The sequence below is a fragment of the Actinia tenebrosa genome, unplaced genomic scaffold (genome assembly GCF_029948245.1).
Source record: "Actinia tenebrosa isolate PJP-AT-01 unplaced genomic scaffold, QUT_ActTen_1.0 PGA_scaffold0__85_contigs__length_37466705, whole genome shotgun sequence".
Lineage (NCBI taxonomy): Eukaryota > Metazoa > Cnidaria > Anthozoa > Actiniaria > Actiniidae > Actinia > Actinia tenebrosa.
Genome location: NW_028292569.1, coordinates 2,093,669 through 2,112,098, shown reverse-complemented (window position 1 = coordinate 2,112,098; position 18,430 = coordinate 2,093,669). Strand labels below are relative to the sequence as shown.

The 18,430-nt window shown below is 35.1% G+C and overlaps 1 protein-coding gene across 1 annotated transcript; it reads right to left on the bottom strand.

Moving 5' to 3' along the window:
• Positions 1–1,305: 1,305 nt before the first annotated feature.
• On the bottom strand, positions 1,306–16,000 carry LOC116300134 (fibroblast growth factor receptor 2). The gene is made up of 21 exons (XM_089025677.1): positions 15,866–16,000; positions 11,827–12,170; positions 11,300–11,359; positions 10,745–10,915; positions 10,269–10,461; positions 9,495–9,749; positions 8,776–9,033; positions 7,879–8,193; positions 7,332–7,379; positions 6,680–6,820; positions 6,536–6,560; positions 5,762–5,927; positions 5,237–5,327; positions 4,935–5,045; positions 4,220–4,410; positions 3,895–4,017; positions 3,672–3,745; positions 3,082–3,122; positions 2,889–2,985; positions 2,448–2,550; positions 1,306–2,221 (listed from the first exon to the last, which is right to left on the bottom strand). Exons 1-21 carry the CDS (start codon positions 15,984–15,986, stop codon positions 2,051–2,053), a joined length of 3,099 nt encoding a protein of 1,032 aa, XP_088881803.1. The 5' UTR covers positions 15,987–16,000; the 3' UTR covers positions 1,306–2,050.
• Positions 16,001–18,430: the final 2,430 nt, after the last annotated feature.

The window sequence follows — 18,430 nt, the reverse complement described above, 5'->3', positions numbered from 1 at the left end:
AAGAGACTAAACAAACGCCATCTAGATCTTGTTATTGTAACATATAATGTAGTCTCGCTCAGACGACTTTTCCTGTTGGGTGTGGCTCGTTTGAGCGATTGCCTCACGATACATTGGTTTCGGCTCAAAAATAAATGAAATAAAGTTTTAGATGCATGGTCAGTATAACATAAATGAATAGGGATCCCTTACTTAAGTGCAAACCAAGGTGCACACGGAGCAATGGGAGGTTGTTCGAAATTTGAAATTTAAATTAGGTGTTCTCAGTGTTGACGATTTAAAATTCCCATTTCTTATAACATCGATGATGCCGAAGAATCTGAAGGCCTTGTTTATACCCTGAGAATCAACCTGAGAACAATAAACTTTCGGATTTCGATTGAGTCACTGATTGTTTGAACTTTGTTATCAATGAACCACGTGAGACAATTTGTATTTAAAACGTTTTTATTTTATTTGTATTGTAATTTTGGGATATAGAGTAACCGAATGTTACTTTATTATATTTCATATTTGATGATATAGATATGCTAAGTATTTAACAAGATCGGCTCACAATAATACGTGTGTATCGCGTATTTTAAGGTTTGCTGAAAGCAATTAAAATTCCAATTTTATTGCTATTATTATTATTATTATTATTTATTATTTTTTTTTAACATACAGTTTTAAAAAATTCGCAAAATAGGCCATTTCTATAAATGGCGTCATTTTACCACTTTTACCACATGATATATTTACGATCAATTCAAAGATTTAACAATTTGTATTTCATGGGTTCTCTTGGCAGAATAACTGTCAAGTTCCAATAAAAAAATACATTGTTGACCTCAATTCTGATTGGTTGACCTTGAGTTCGTTCTGAAGGTCAACTTAGTTGGAATACTTAGTGGTAATTAATGAATCAAAGACCTATTTAAAAAATTTGGGATTTCATGACATAATGTTAAGTGATAGCTATAAATGAGTGGTATCCAATGTAATTCAATCCTACAATGCCCCACCCCACCACCCATCCCATCTCTCCCTCCCCACCCCTCTGTCGCAAAAAAGGTTAACTGGGTGGCGAGTGGCAAAATTCAGGGGGCGATTTCTACAATATAAAGAGTAAAACCTTCAAGATAATTAAACGTATTCGATACCATAAAGTCGAAGTAATAAGCATCATAAAAGTGACCGATAAACGTGTCTTTTCTCTGTAAATACATTTAAAAAATATAAATATTCGTAAGTCCTTAGAGTGATAGCAGCTAACTCGATATCATACCAATATTTGAATATCTATAAATATTAAAAATAACAATATATCTTCATTCTGCTTTTATTGAGCATTGTGCTATCGTGAGTTCATGGCATGTAAATCATGTACATCGCGACCATGTTAATGACTTTTCATTGTAGCACCCCTCGCTAATACTACTGTTTTATAACTTTCTTGGCAATAGTCAAAAATTATCAATTCACTGGTAAATTTTTTAACGAGTTAAGTGCAATCACTCATACTTTGCCACCATTCTCGTTGTTGAACTCTTAATGTTCCTTACGTATACTCAATATAATAAAATCCAACAAAATGTTAATTAATATATGATCGATTATCAAATTCCATCAAGTGCAAACAAGTGCTTCATAATTTTTTCATATTGCTTCACATATATTTCGGAGTAAAACTATATTTCCTTTAAGCATTTCAAACAGCTACGAATTTTTTACTTTTGTTTTACTTTTTTTTCCTTTACTAAATTTATCTGATTTATTGTATTGTTTATCTGTAAACGTATACAGCTATCTTAAGTATGCGGTAATTTTTAGAAATGAATATAACTTTCCGTGTTTAAATATTATTATACCTTACTGAAAACCTAGGTTTGAATCGAGAATTCCAGAGCAGATCAATCGACCAATCACATCATGTCGTGTGTTTGGACCTGCAGTATGTATAATTCTACCGACCAGGCTTATTAAGGTTTCTATAAGCTTATGAAAAAGCAGAAACACGTAATTCATTTCTCTCATAAAAATATGTCCTTTTGATAACGGCAGTTGACACCTAGACAGGAATAGCATGATTCCCTGGTCTGATGTGATAATCATTGCTTTTCGTTAGTGTTCCTCTATCCACTCCTTTTTCTGAACCAATTCTTCCCCTTGATATCCCTGAGGTTATGACGTGTATTTGGTTGACGTTTTGGTACAAACATTCTGATAGGTTGATATAGTCCTTTGGATGAGAAAACGAAAAAGGAATAAGTGGTCAACATAATCGTTTGAAGTGCACTCATTTTTTTATTTCCCGTTTACATTTTCCTTAACAGCGGCCCCTCCCTTATCAAATTCCAATTCAAGCTGAGGGTAATCAGTGCCCTGAATTTCATTCCAGAGTCTATTTGAGGATATGGATAGCATTTTCCATTCTTTGTACAACTATCCGGCGTGTGTTTACTTACCCTAGATTCAACTTCTTCCAACTTCATAAGTGTTTCTTTCAACTCTGGGAACGTTGGTCTGTCATCGGGATTGGTCTCCCAACAACTAGTCATTATTTCGTACCTAACAAAATACGTAAAATACTTAATAACTAAAAATGCACTTGTTTTGAAGTAGCATTCTCAATAGCATACTCAGGTAGCCTACATTGGCGGCGTTCCTGTTTGGATTTGCTCTGGGACGGGGAGCGTTTAATAATGTTGGCCGTGAAGGCAGCAAACAACAAATTCCCGATCATCGTTCCTTCAAATTCAATTACATTGAAAAGATCTACCCTGAAGTTGTCGTGGTTTCTAAAGACACCAGATGTCCATCCCAAGAAAACACTGTTTGGATCATTTGAGACATCCAAAAAAATCGTGTTTTTAGGTATTTAGTTATCAAATCTATTTGCAACTTACAATTCGGTGTCCACGTGATGTGGTCGTGACATACGGTATCCTGTTTCGAGACGTTGTGGTATTTCCTTGCCGACAACACCCGGGTATGGATCCGCACCTAAAGCAACAAAATTAATTAACGGTTTTCTTGTTGTTGTTTTTTTTTGGGGGGGGGGGGGGGGATAATGAATTTAAACGTATTTCATATCCTTACCAATAGTACAGATCTCGTATAATACAACACCAAAGCTCCATCTGTAATAAAAGGGAGAAAAAAGGCAAAAAAAAGCAAAACGTTGTTTAAAATGACGCGCACATGACGCAAAGTACTAAAGCTTTTGGTTAAGAAACGCTATCAAAATCTGGCCAGTTAGGTACTTGATAGATAAGCCTTTGATTAGCTGTGAACATTATGACAGTACCAGCAACAGTGCATGACCTCCACAAAGTTAAGGCTGCTGCGTGAATCATCAGCGTTGCACATAAAAAAACATGGGCAATTTCTGGGAATTTGGATGGGAATTTAGATGGGACCAGGATAAGCACAATCACGTTAAATCTACAATAAGAAAGTACACAATTGTCTGTCTTGTTAATTTTACTCAGTTAACACTAGTTATTCATAGCAACTTATGTAAATATATGTATATGTATATATGTATATATTATAAAGAATCTAAATAGGGGATTGTAGTTTAAACAATCCTAAGCTTTCAGTAGTTTTGTTCATTCTTTTTTTTATGCAACTTTTAGTCATATGACTATGGATATATTTTTGGGGTTTTCGATTTTTTTCCTACTTACACATCACTCTGTGTCGTGTACTCGCCGCTTCCTGTCAGAGCTTCAATAGCAGTCCACTTCACTGGTAAACGGCCCTGTGACAGAGTTAAGTTAAGCCATCAGTTTGTAAGTCTCAAAGTAGGAATAGTGACGCAAATTCTTACTTCTAATTGCTCAATATCGAAATTCTAACAGGCTAAATAAACAAACAAATATTTTATAAACAAATGTTTTACTGACAAACCTCAGTAGTGCGCACGTAGATGTCGTCGTTGCTGACGTCTTTAGCCATACCAAAGTCTGTTATTTTGCAAGAGAGGCCTTCGCCTACCAGTACATTGCGGGCTGCAAGGTCACGATGGATTATCTACGAAAGTAAAGATTTGTGGTAAGATGAGCGAAACATAGTTTGTTTGTAGAAAATAGCTTCAATTTTAAGCATACCCATAGCAGTAGATACCACTACACTTGTAGAGCATGCAACATTGGTTCACGCTTATACACCCAAGATCAATACCCAATGAACTCATTTAATTGTGAAGTTGGCAAATTGTAGTGCTTTTTCATACCTTTTCTGAAGCAAGGTAAGCCATGCCATCAGCAACATGCCAGGCAAAACGAATGAGCTGTTGAGATGACAGATTTGTGTTGGGCTTGATTTCTGGATCAGAATAGTAGTCATCGTTCTCTCCTCTGCTTTTTCTCAGATATCCCAAGAGATCACCAAACGGAACGTATTCAATCATCACCAATGGGCGACCTGATTCATAATACAATAATATTACACCAAAAAAAGATACATGACAAATTATCCTGGTCCATCACACCTAGTTCTGAGGCATGGATCCACGAAAGTGAGAATGGGAAAGACATTTTTGGAGATTGAAGCATCCCCTCCAAAAATTTAAAATTAGAGTACCTTGAGCTTGAAAATTATTTTAAATTCAAATAAGGCTTTTATTACCAATAATATATTTGTTATAAAACTCCCAACAACAGATTTTGTTTATATTATTATATTGTTTTAATTTTTTTACTTGTTAGAGCAGGCTGATTATTCTGGCAGCTTTCTCTGGTGTGGGCCTACTTTCACTCACACTCACTACCACTACATTTACTATTTTATGCACACAACGCTCGACTCATATGTTGAGGGAGGAAAACCGGAGAACCCGGAGAAAATCCCTCGTGGCAAAGGAGAAAACAACACATCAAACACATTTAACACACTCTCATCGTAAAGACTTCATAGCCGGGAAAATGTCTAAAATGATGCAAGCTCACCTTCTTGTTCACCACATCCTAACAGCTTTATTACATGAGGATGCGGCTTGAGTGTCTTCAGAAGTTCAAATTCTTTCATCAGATCTTTGACTTCGGAATCCGTTGCATCAGCTTCAAATATGCAAAGAAAATAATCCATATTACATTAAGCTAACTTTTTTCTAACTAACTATTGGTTTGGTTGAATGGTCATTGATTTGTTAATTTGTTAAGTGCATTCGGATCGAATGTAATGTAAACTTAACTTAGGCGGAAAAGGGGAAGAAGTCGAAGAACCCAACCTTCAGAAGTCAAGAACTTACCGTAAGGACTTTTGATAGCTACTAAGCTCCATTCACCTTTAACATTAACACGCCCCTTGTACACAAGACCAAAGGCTCCATTACCAATGACCTAGTAGAAAAATTATAACTATTCTAAAAATATAGTGAAAGAAAGTTTGACTGCGTGATACAGTTCGTGTGTAAACCCCGATAATCATGAGTCCAGTAGCTTATCGGTTAGTGCGTCCGACTAGATTGCGGCCGAGAGTCGAGGGATAGATTCTCATATGGGGCTCAGATTTTTTATGTGATCCTTATGATTGATTTATATCGCATTTGACTTTGTTTATGTCATTCACATACATTCAAGCATTAAACTATTCTATTTAACAACAGCTACATTATAAAACACATGGGCACAACTGTAAATACAACGGGGGGAATCGTCCTTCCTTCTTTCCTTCGTTAAAGGTACTTAATTCGCACTTTCGTTCCTTCTTTCTTTTACCGCCTTCGCCAAAACTTATATTGCTATACTCGTTGCGACCTTTAGTTAGTCTGTACCTTTAGGATGCAGATTTTATCACTAGGAATCTTCCATTCAGGATCCATGTGATAGCAAGGACTTCCAACCATTGCCTGTCTTCTTGGCAAGGAATGGGTACCTGAACGAAGAAGCTTGTCGTTCGATGAAGGTGATTCCCATAGGGTGCCTTCTATAGCATTAAAACTGAAACGATTAAACAATAAGTATTTCGTTCTATTCTTATAGTGTGCATTCTTTCACCGTCATTTAACTTTTAAGTAGGCAAAATCAATTTGTGGGAATGGGGAAGGTATTAGTATATGTAATAGGACTCCATGCTGTCCAATTAAAAAATAAAAGGAAAATTCCGAGGACTTCCAAAATTGGATGAGGCCGAAGGCCGAGTCCAATTTGGCAGTCAGAGGAATTTTTCGAGTCTAATTTTTTCTTGATTGGGGAGCATGAAATCCCATTACCTATTAATTATATAAATGCCTAATTAATCCCATATAAAATAATTGGACAGTTACCTATATGGGATTAATGAGAAGCTGTATAATTATCATAATAAAACAACAACGGTTCTTTAAAAAATTGATTTAATAACAAAATAATAATAATTATATATGAGTGCGTGTATATATATATATACATACATATTGTTATTTTCAGCGTTTTGTTTTTCTCTGGTGAAACCCCGGAATTTCGCTGTCAAACCAGCATGCGCCATTCAAATTAGACACTCCCTACGCATGGGAATAAACTGCGACAAACATTATTAATTTAGACATTATGGTTTTTATATCCCTTACCTCATGTGCTGTTCGGCCCAATTATCTGTAACAAAACAATATAGTTTAGAAAAAAAAAATGCCATTAAGAGGGCTAATATGTTTGAAATGTAAATAACATATATTAATCAGTTTTCCCATATATGCATGGACCAGTATACTTACTCTTCGTACGCCTTTTCTTTGCATTACGTCGACGGATCATCAGAGCGATAATAGCTACCAAAACGACAACTCCTATGCAGACACCAATATACAACGGGAGGCGTAATGGGGAATTGCTTTGCTGTTTCTGTTTGACAGCAGCTGAAACATAATTATAATATAACTAGATTATTATGCGCGCTCTGATTGGCCAAAAACCTATGACCTTTCCCCATGGGCTGCACGCTCGCACACGCTGATCTCAACGGGCGCTCGCCTTTTTTCTCTAAATTTTCAAATCCGATGGCGTCAATAGCGCGCGCACGAGCGAGATGAGTGATATAACGAGATAACGCGAGTGATGTACATGTAACTCTTAACAAGCTATAGTGCACTCGGCTACGTCTCGCGGCACTCTTAACGCTTGTTAATCGTTCTTTATATTTTCTCTCGTGCGTCTATATCGCCATGGGCGTGCGACTTTCTGTTGTCTAAATGATAAAGACCGATGCATATTATTATTATTCCATCCATCCATCCATCCACGTTTCCGTAAAATTATTCAACCCTTTATGCATTCACATATTCTTCCATTCCAGGCGTATACTCTGTACGCCTTTCTTCCAACAATGTTTTTTTTTTTTTTTTCATTCACCCAAATTTCGATACTGACCTTGTAGTTTAGGTGTCGTTCTTGCCAGATAATTGCTTGAATTAGGATCTGTTTAAATCAAAATACGATAATATAGTTAATTATAATGAATGTAAATATGCTATTCTCACTTAAAACTTAATTAGCAAAATAAATTAATGCCTACTCTCCATATTGGATGTTCTGCTTTGAGCGAGATCTCATATAATCTCCAAACGATGAAGTAGCTCGACCGTTACACAGACCGAGCAAGCGAAAGACGACAGCACGAGTCCGTGCGAGGCAAAGTATAAAAATCGTTACAGATTTATTTGCTTTCTTTGGCTAAAAAACGTGAGCTCGCTTGTAAGTTTTTAAGGATACTTTTAGAATTAAATATTATCTAACAGAAAGTGCAATGCTACTCGTAGAATTGAACCTGTTCTCTCGATGTCATATCATTAAAATTATAATATTACTTTATTATTTTATTAATATCTTTATTATTTTATTACTTTGCTCACCTGCAAATACAGCAATACGACATAAAACTTTTAAATCTGATTTTTATTGTAATTGTCGTACTTACCTTCAGCAACAGTCACAGCACAAGTGTTGTCTGAATCCATGGGGCTCTCGCCATAGATATTCCAAGCCGTCACAGTGACTTCAAAAGTCTTGCCCCAATCGAGTTCTAATCTGTACCATGTTTCAGTATGGCTGACATTAAAATACTTCCATGGCCCTCTACTAAGATGTCCCTGTACAATGCGGTATTTTACGTGATAGGTGATTATAGGATCCCCTCCGTTGTCCTCTGGGGCGTTCCAGTGAAATCTCGCGATGCGGCTGTTGGTCGTGTCTTCTCGCTTTTCACAATCAACACGAGGAGATGATGGTGGCCCTAAGAATATTTAAGGCAAAGGCAAAGGAGCATGTCAGTCGACTTTCTGATTAAGACTCACAAACAATAAGATGATTTAACTAGCTAAAAACTAGTGTGAGCTGCGTCGGTGTTTCTAATGAAACAGTAATGATGAAAAGGTAAATTATACACCGTGAAAAGATGAAAAAACTTACTGACGTTTCGAACGCTAGTCCTTCGTCGGAGTAAAAGAGCAAGAGCAAGAGCTCTTTTACTCCGACGAAGGACTAGCGTCCGAAACGTCAGTAACTTTTTTCATCTTTTCACGGTGTATAATTTACCTTTTCATCATTACTGACTCACAAACAATGTTTCCTTAAACGAAAACCACATATTGCATTCCGTTTTCGTTGAGCCATTTGCAAATACATTATTGAACTTGGAATTAGCTTGGGCACTTGACATTGCGTCCCAGAAAAGGACTACGCTTATTTTAAGCATTGATCTATTAACAATCATGATTAATTCATTACGATTTTATGCTCAACTTCAACCAGTAATTCAATCGATTCAAATGAAAAGTTTTTTGGAGATCGTGCCGGTGATTAAATTGGCACTTACCAACTTGTTTCAGTGCGAATGTGACGTTGTCCTGTCCAACCTTATTTGTAGCTATACAGATGTAATTCTTATAATCGTTTTCAGATGTTACTGTGATGTGCATATACTCGCTGGTCTGTTGGCGTTCAACTACGTCATCAACAATCCACTCGAAGGTTGCTTTTGGGTTGGCAATGACTGGGCATCTTAACGTTGCCCTTTGGCCAATAGGAATGTGTTTATTCACGACACGTCCGGATACATTGATGCTCGGTGCGTCTGGATAGAACAATATGGATGAGTAGATTTATTATAACAATAACAAAGAAAAAGAGAAAAAGCACAGTTATTTGTAATTTATCATGCTGGCATGGAAAACAACTTTTTATTTTCTTAGTTACTTGTCTTTACCAGCTCTCCTCGTCACGAGCAAGCTTTCTTGGTTTGCTTTACGTATATTAAGATAAGGTTGTATCCTATTCTCTTATCAATATCACTATCACCCAGCGTGCAATATCTCGTTGGAATCCTTAAAAATGTATACGCATTCAATTGCAAAATCATTGTTTTGTCAAAAAAGCAAAACACTTAGGAGGTTAGGAAGAAAGGCTACTTAGGAAAGTACGCAAATAAGATGTACCTAGTGATACAACTAATGTAATGTTAATAAATATTGTTCCAATGACAGAGAACATGCAATTAAATCGGCGTACATTAAATATGATTGTATCTGCACTTACAAAGTACATTGACTTTTGCTACAGAAGAATGATCCGCCCCAACTTTATTTTTAGCATGGCATTCGTACGTCCCATCGTCTGATCTCTTTGTTTTGGTAATGACAAATATGCCATCGGCATTGTCTTTAATCACGTGACCGTCTTTATACCATTTGAGGATTGGTTCTGGTTTACCAGTTGCTAGACAGGTCAGATTCAGTGTGTCTCCTTCTATGACAGTGGTTCCTTGAGGATGGGTAGTAACTCTGGGAGGATCTGAAGTAATAACAAAAAGCTTAGTGAATGCACTTAGGTCAGTTCCTCGGTCACTTTTGCATTCTGTTCTATCTCGTCGTTGGCGCGTCCATCCATACTCTCACTCTTTCTTTTCATTGGTGAAAAGGGTGTCGCGCACAAGTTCGTTGCTTCTGAAGCATAATAGTCATTTCGAGATTGAGAAAAAAATTTGCGCAGATCGTTAACACTGCAATGCATAGAGAGGTTTTTGTACTAGACGATATTACATATCAAAGCAGGGGAATACATGAAAACGCATACATGCTTAGCGCGCTGTTTTAAAACATGGATGGATGCATTGTTCTAGCTAAAAAAAATGGATGGATATATGCATTGTCTTAGCTAAAAAAAAAACCTTTTCTATCATTCAAGTATTTTCCCTATAGTGTTTCCCTATGCTAACAATGTTTTCTTTATTTTATTAAATCCGAATATCTTAATTCAAATATTTTCTAAACCTATATTGTTTATATAGTATTTTGTAGGTTATCCCCTTACCTGTCACAAACAGCTTAGTTTTGCTCTCCATGGGACTTTTAATCCCTGAGAGTCTAATTGAATAGACTGCTTCATCGTTAAGGTTTACGTTGCTCAACACAAAGGTTACTCTAGAATCTGCGTCCAAAGCAGATATGTGTGCTCTTCCTTTACTTGACGAACAGCCCGATGATAACGACATTCCATCCTTCGTCTAATATAAAAGATATTTTTAATAGTAAGACTTAACTCAATCCAAGAAGCAGCACCTGTCTTTTTGTCTGTCTATCTGTCTCTCTGTCCGTTTAATTGTCAGTCGCCTGTACATGTGTCTGTTGGTCTGGTTTATTGTTTTAAATCTATGTGCCGTTTGTTCTTCATCTCTCTGTCTTTCGGTTTGTATATTTGTTTATTGTATGTTTGACCTTCTTACACCAACATTTCCCCGTTTCATAAAAACAGAAATTGTGATATAAAGACGAGAATATAAGTCTTACCTGAATAGTGCACAGTTCCAGGTAAAGCCCTGTGTTCTCATAAACTCCAAACTTTATAAAAGTAAGTTGTTTGACATCAATATCATTTAAGCTGTATTTCCAAGTGAAATTGGCGGTCTTTCCTTTCCCGGATGAGATATTCTCTGGAGCAAAGGTAAACACCGAGGGTGGCTGAAGTAAACGAGAAAACAAATCACTATTTGCTGTAAGACCAAATCACTTTGGAGAGAGGGATGGGTGTGAATGGTTTGCTTTAAAACAAGTCGACGGGGTAGGGAGAGAGGGATGGGTGTGAATGGTTTGCTTTAAAACAAGTCGACGGGGTAGGGAGAAGAGGAGACGGGTGATTAACAATTGATATTATGAACTGAGTAAATATTAATAGAGTTCTCGCACTAAACCTGTGAAACAAATACTTTTTTTATTTGTACTGAATAGTGATAATCAAATAACAAGAAAGAAAGGATTCTGTATGAATTACTACTAATTAGTACTAAATATTATTCACGGGTTTAGCGCGTGCACTCTAGTATAGTAAACAGAGTGTGTATTCACCTTTACGTCTAGACGCGTCCAGCTTCCTAAGGTATCAAAATTGCGGTCGTGGAAATCCACCTTAAATAGGACAACAAAGTGGTATTTTTGTTACTTGTAAATGTGAATATGTTTCTTTGGGCCAAAAATGAAAATTAAAGCTTATGCAATATTGCTATATACAGCACATATTACCACTACAGTAACATAGAAATGGTTTTCCATACTAACGGTTATCGTATGTTTGCATGGGAAATATTTGGAAAATGTCTTCTAGCACTTAATGGTACCTTACTATACTATAACACTGAAATTTCCATTAAAAAACTATACGGATGTTAAGTGGGGAGAGGGGTGGCGTTCTATAAGAATGGCCATAGTATCTCATTGGAAAGATATGCTTTCCTATTGTTGTAGTCTGATTTATCCATTAAAGCTACAACAAATTGTAAAATTAATCAAACCAATTCGAAATGCACACTAGACAGACATCAATCAAATTTAGAAAATAGAAGCTGCTTTATCATGAATGGCAAATGTCATCTTACCTCGATCCCATAATCCTTTTTGTCTGAATCTTGAATATTTGACAGCTCAAAACTAGCCATCTGTTCGATCCCGAATAAATCTCCAACCCATCTCACCCGACCAAGATAAGATGCAGCACTGAATTCATAAGCGTTTGGATGCAAAGTGATGCTATCATTCTGATAGATGTTGACTGTTAGCAGGCTTGGGTCGATGATACCAAAATCCTTGTTCCACACCCCGAAGTAGATCCTCTTACATGATTGATTTGTGAATGTCCAGGTGAAGTTGATACTTCTCCCTTTGAAACCGAGAAGTGGATTGATTTCCGTTTTAAGGAATTTTGGATTGCTTTGTGTCGTTACTAGAATAGCAAAAGAATGATACAAAATATTATAAGGGTTTGTGAGCCCCCCTTTTCCAAAGTTCTATTAAGACTGCGAGGCGGAATCAGACAACTCGAACAATTCTCTTCTCTCAGAATGAATTGATCATCAGAAACGATAGCATTTAAAGCAAAAGTACGTAATGAAGCAACAGCAGAATGACCTCTACTACCAGACTCCCTTGCACACTTTCTTTTGTTCAGTTAATTAGCACCAATTGTCTTAATATTGTCATGGGGGAATATAAATTTAAAAAAGAAAGATGGTAACGGCAGTAAAATTATGCCATCATGCAAACATCCTATTTAAATTGGCTGTGACTTCATTATCTAACAGTGCGTCAAGGGAGGGTTTGGGGTGACATTGAAAATTGGAACTTGTAATGAAAGGGAATGAATAATCAAATATCACCAACAAGAAGAAAGTAAGAAAAAAATATATTATCTACTATGATAATAAGTGATGAAGATTTCTTGTCACTTTGCGCCACACCATACAGTGTTATTATTATCCTAGCAGAATATTGGAAAAAATGAAATGAAGGCTATAGTAAGGCTTGAAATAGAAGAAGCTAGCGAGCCTTACATCACGAATGAATCACGAATAACTACTTGGCTGGTCATATATAACATTCAACATGCCATTTTGTCGTTTTATTGCTTTTTCCTCCCTCCTTAAGTCTCTTCGTTTTTCCGAACCAAAAAATATATTTGTCCTTTTAGCTAATGAGTATGTACCATAAAAAAGTAACTAGTATTTATTTAATTTGCAAATATAAATAAAAGTCTGCTTAGGTCTAGTAGCCTTGACGCGCCTCTGGTACATAATTTTTAGATTACTATATGTTATTTAATCAATTTGAATGAAAGATAAACAAACTGGCCAAATAAATAGTTTGGCAAACTTACAGAACTAAGAGATTAGAATCGAGAGCTAAGACCACTAAGTAACTGATGAGTAATACGTGAGGGTTTCAAGAACAACATCCAAGAGACAATAAAAATAGTTTCCTAATCTGGAGACTTTCCCTGTTATCTGGACCCCTTGCCAGATCTCAAGCTGTGTTTAAGACAAATGAAAAAAAAAATTTTATTTATAATTATTTGGATGCAAAGTGATGCTATCATTCTGATAGATGTTGACTGTTAGCAGGCTTGGGTCGATGATACCATAATCCTTGTTCCACACCCCGAAGTAGATCCTCTTACATGATTGATTTGTGAATGTCCAGGTGAAGTTGATACTTCTCCCTTTGAAACCGAGAAGTGGATTGATTTTTATTTATTTTATTTACTAAAATATTTTAGTATATATTTTTTTCAATTTCTTTGCTGCTTTCTGTATTTTATGGCTTTCCAAAAAATCTATAAGCTCTGTATGTGAAGCTTTCGATACCTAGTAATACAGGATATCGATAATGCCCCAGTTCTCTCTCTTCTTCTTCTTTCATTCAATATTTCAATATTTTCTTATTAGTCTTTTTCACTTTGTTTTTATTTATTTCTTTTCTCCTTTTTTTTTTTTTTTTTGTATTTTTTCCTTCTGTTTTGAATTGTTTCTTCTTCTTGTGTTTCCATTTAGTTTTTCTTTCATTTCAGCAGACGAACAAAAAGCAAAACAAAACAAAACAAAATTGACACTAGTGGGGATGAGATAGTTACCCTTCAAGAGTATTTCACTTTGAAGGACCTTAGATGTAACTATTGAGGGTTGTAAGATAGAGTGAAGGCATTTGACCCGTGCAATAGATATTACACTAATACGCATTAGTAGACCTTAATTTCATTGTTTTCTTTCGTGTCTATTTGACTATTACACGTTGACTAGTATTTTTTATTTCACGGGTTAAATGCCTTAAATAATCTATTTTAAAATAAGAAAGCAAACGCACGAATTTCCTAACTGGAATCCTAATTTGGAATCCTCTGTTTACAATACGAATGTTCAAAAAGGGGGTGTACCGTATTATTGTTACAACAAAGTGCTGAGTGATCTGGCTATAAACAGGACGACTCGTATCTGCTCATGGAGTATATATTTATATATATTAAAAGGTAGGCCGAGACACGTTCTTCTAAGCCGGTTTTGGCTGATGTCCATCGTAAATACCATGAGAATTAAAATAAGCAAATAGATTGAAGTTGCTAGTTAAGTTACAGAGTCTAATTAGTCAAGTTTTAAAGGACGTTATCATCATTATTCCTTTGCAACGACTTTAACATTTGTTTTGTATAAGAGGTGGAAATTCCCCTCTGTGAAAACTCGTTTATTCCAACGTGTATACGAAGTGGGCATATATATTTGTACGGTAACCAGTAATGTTTACTTTAACCCTATGACGAAATAAAATGAAAATATAAACGATATATACTTTATCACGCTTTCAAGCTACGTGGCTAGCATGACTGGCTACATGTCGTGAAAACGCAGCTTAAGGAAAACTGCCAGCGAAATTATAAGACTCATGCAATTTTATCCGTACATTTTGGAACACACCTTTCATAATACATGTACTAGGATAAAGAAATGGTGTCCCTTTTAATTCAGTTTTGTTTTAGCTTTGAGTTTTCAATCAGTAAACAAAATGAATCCTTATATAAGCAGTTATTTCACAGAGCTACTTTCATAGATATTACATAAATAATTCCGTCTTTTTGATACGATTAGTTTAAGGCTTTAATGCGATTGTGATTTTCATGTGACGGATGACCACAATTCAAGGAAAATAAAGCCAGATCAAGGGGAAAAAATGAATAAAATAAAACAAATTCAATTCGAAATAGCTGGTCAGTGATGTTTCTGCATTACGATAGATTTCGAAACATTGGACCCAAACATCTATTGGCCTCACGTTTTTTGAGTTGAAGCGAAACAAACATAAATTTGAATAAGAATGAAACACTTACATGAATGACATAAGTAAGTAATTCTGCTGACGTTTGCCCGGCTTTAAAGCTTCACTAATACGCAGTTAGACCATTGAATTTAGTAGTTTAAATGGAAATGTCATCTTTAACAATCTTGATGCCATTTTGCTCCGTTTTTAATCTCATCTTAATAATAATAAATATTCATGTTTTGCGTACACGATTAGAAACGAGTTACGTTGAAGCCATGTAAATTAACAAAAGCTGTAGTTAAGCTGTTGTACTTGCATAAACGGATAGCGAAAATATAAACATATTTGTACGAAAACTGCAAATAAAATTGCTCCATTATATCACATAGATAATTAAAATCAACAGTTAAATTATGAAACAGCGGCTCAGAAAATAAATGTTTTAAATAAATTATATCATATAGAATCATTTAAAAAACGTTCCCATTGCTCAGTGTACAGTAAATCAAACCAGCATTCTAATTAATTACTTGGATTCTTGAATTTAGAATTTCTAATATGATACTTATATTCATTGTATCTGAGGTTATTTTGAATCACGGACTACAATACTGTAACCTCAAACTTCGAATGGAAATCCTCATAACATTAACATTACTTGAAAGTCTTATTTATGGCAAAACCACTTGTATTAATGTATACACATACATTATGTATGACTTCGTTAGAGTCTGAAGCATGGAAAAAATATATAAATTTATGTGATTTCGATCTATCGTCGTAGGATGTACAATTGATATAGGCTAATATAGATTATAGTTTAGGAATTCTTACCTTGGAATGTGATAAATATGCAAAGTAGTGCAATGAACAAATGACCTTGTGCTCTTGCGATCTCCATGCTGGAGGAATTTTCATAAAATCTGAGGTCAATTGAAAAACAACATGTATACATTGATGGAAGACGCATCTGATTGGTTAATATTTGACAAACAATAGGCTAATACTTCCACGCCCATGTTACAACACTCAATAATAATGAAACAGTACGACGTTGTGATTTCAATACTCATTAACTTTCATTTTCTTGCAGAAAATAATGCTTTCGATGATTATTTTATTTTCTCCTAGAATAAATAATGTTGAAATTATGTAAATTGAATTGAAGATTTTGTACGCTTGGAAAGACTTGGATAGATTTTTGAGTGTTAAAAACAAAAGTTTGTGATCCATAGTAGGTGTCCGGTGAATCATATCCGTGTGATTCCACCACAACAATGGCTAATGTACGTCAACAAAAGACGAAGTTTGTCCGGTTCTTCTAGTATTGTTATCTAAAGTGGTGGTATCGTATTTCAATGTTATCTTCAACATCTTCCGGTTCACATTACATCATATAAAATAAATAAATAAATAATGTACATGTGATAAAAGGTCTTTGAGTATCTTTAAATAAGTCACCGATATTGGTTTAAAATTGTTGGCACTGCTCCTTCATTGTTGGTCATTGCGCTGAAAGTTGTAATGAATATAGGAGTTTGTTAATCAATCAATGTCGGAATGGGTGACAATTTTCTTGGATTTACACGCAATATTTATTTAATCCGCATCGATGCGCCATTCGAGCCAAATTGCTTTTCTTCTCCGATACTCTAGCATTATAGTATATTAAATTTTTATTTCGCTTACTGGAAAACACTCTTATTTAGATAGCTGTGCTGAAGTTTATAATTTAAACGCTAATAAAACATGTCATTTTTTAAACAACTTCCCCCCACGACTAAGAAGGATCCGATATCAATCGTCATACTTAACATGCGGATTTGTAATAACAGGAACAAATATATATTTATATTCCAAAATAATGGTAAAGTACGAAACCGCAACTGTATACATGTATACGAACGGCATATATAACTGTTTCCCATTTATAACCAGTTCATGGGCCGGTAAACTTCATTATCAAATACCATAATTATCTTTGTTTGTTTGTTTGTTTGTTGGGTTTTTTTTTTTGTTGTTGTTGTTGTTTTTTTTTTGTTTTTTTTTTTTGTTGGTTTTTGTTGTTGTTTTTTTTTTTTTTTTTTTGTTTTTTTTTTTTTTGTTTTGTTTTGTTTTGTTTTGTTATGTTTTTTTTTTCTTTAATTAATTACAGTATCAGAGCTATAAGTAAACATTAATTGCGCAGCCGTGGTACCAATCGCTAGCCCGTACTGAAGATGCCATGAACCATTTTATTGTATGCTGTTGTACGTTGTTTTGACTAGAGTTATTGCACTATTAATCAATTTCTGGAACAACTCATTTTCTTTCTTGTCAATATTTTTTTGTCGGATTTTATTTTGGCTGTTCTATTTTTGGACTCTGGCTCTTTCCCTTTTCAATATCAAAACTTTAAGTGAGCACGTTTTTTTTTTTTTTTTTTTTTTTTTGCGAAATGAAAGATCGGAGAAAGAAGGAAAAAAAGGATCATATATAACATATGCAGCTGTGGTTTTCAAAAATTCTGCAAAACTCATTAATCCATATATGCTAAATAATTTGAATCTTTCCGAATTCTTTCAATAAAAAAACTTTCAACCAAAATTCAGCTAAACTACAGATATTAACACTCACACTGTAAACGATAATTATATTCTACATTTACAATATTCTAAAATCTTTTGAGTTACAATTTACCCATAATGCGCCCATTATAATGATATTTGAAATATGTTAATGCGAGCAATCATAAATGATGTTATTTTGAATGTGAATGGAATCATTGCGGTGTTTAAGATAGGGAAGCTACTTTTGCGTCAACGCACCCTTTCACCACTTCCCCCCGTCAAAGCATTGTTATACGAGAACACTGAGCAAGTGCCTTTATGTAGACCTATTTAGCTTGGGCGTGATATTTTTTTATTTCAGCGCGAAGTCTCGCTTCCTGGAGTATAATTTTTCTTAACGGTTGAGCATGAGAAGACACACGCCGTACCCTCATTCTCAAGTAAATAACATTTGGTGTGAAATAAGAAAACATTACATCCAAGATAAGTAATGAACATTATTGTATCAAGTCACCATGAGCCATGTAGTCCATTGAATTGCGCTTGTCTTATTGGTCCAGTTCCGTGTGATTGACGTAACGTGACCCCTTATTTTTTAAGTCATTACGTACTTTCATTTTCCACAGAATGTTCACGGAACATCATTTAATACAAAGTTATTGCGACTTATTACGCAAGCTTGTGATTAGGAATTAGGATTAGGTCAATTGGAAATAATTTGATATTTTACACAATAAAATATTTCCTACAGTGCAGGAAATTGTCATACATCCTTATTTATGGCTGGCCTTAAATGGACATCGAATGTTCAAGGATTGTTGCGCAATAATTTTAGCTAGAAAATAAGTAT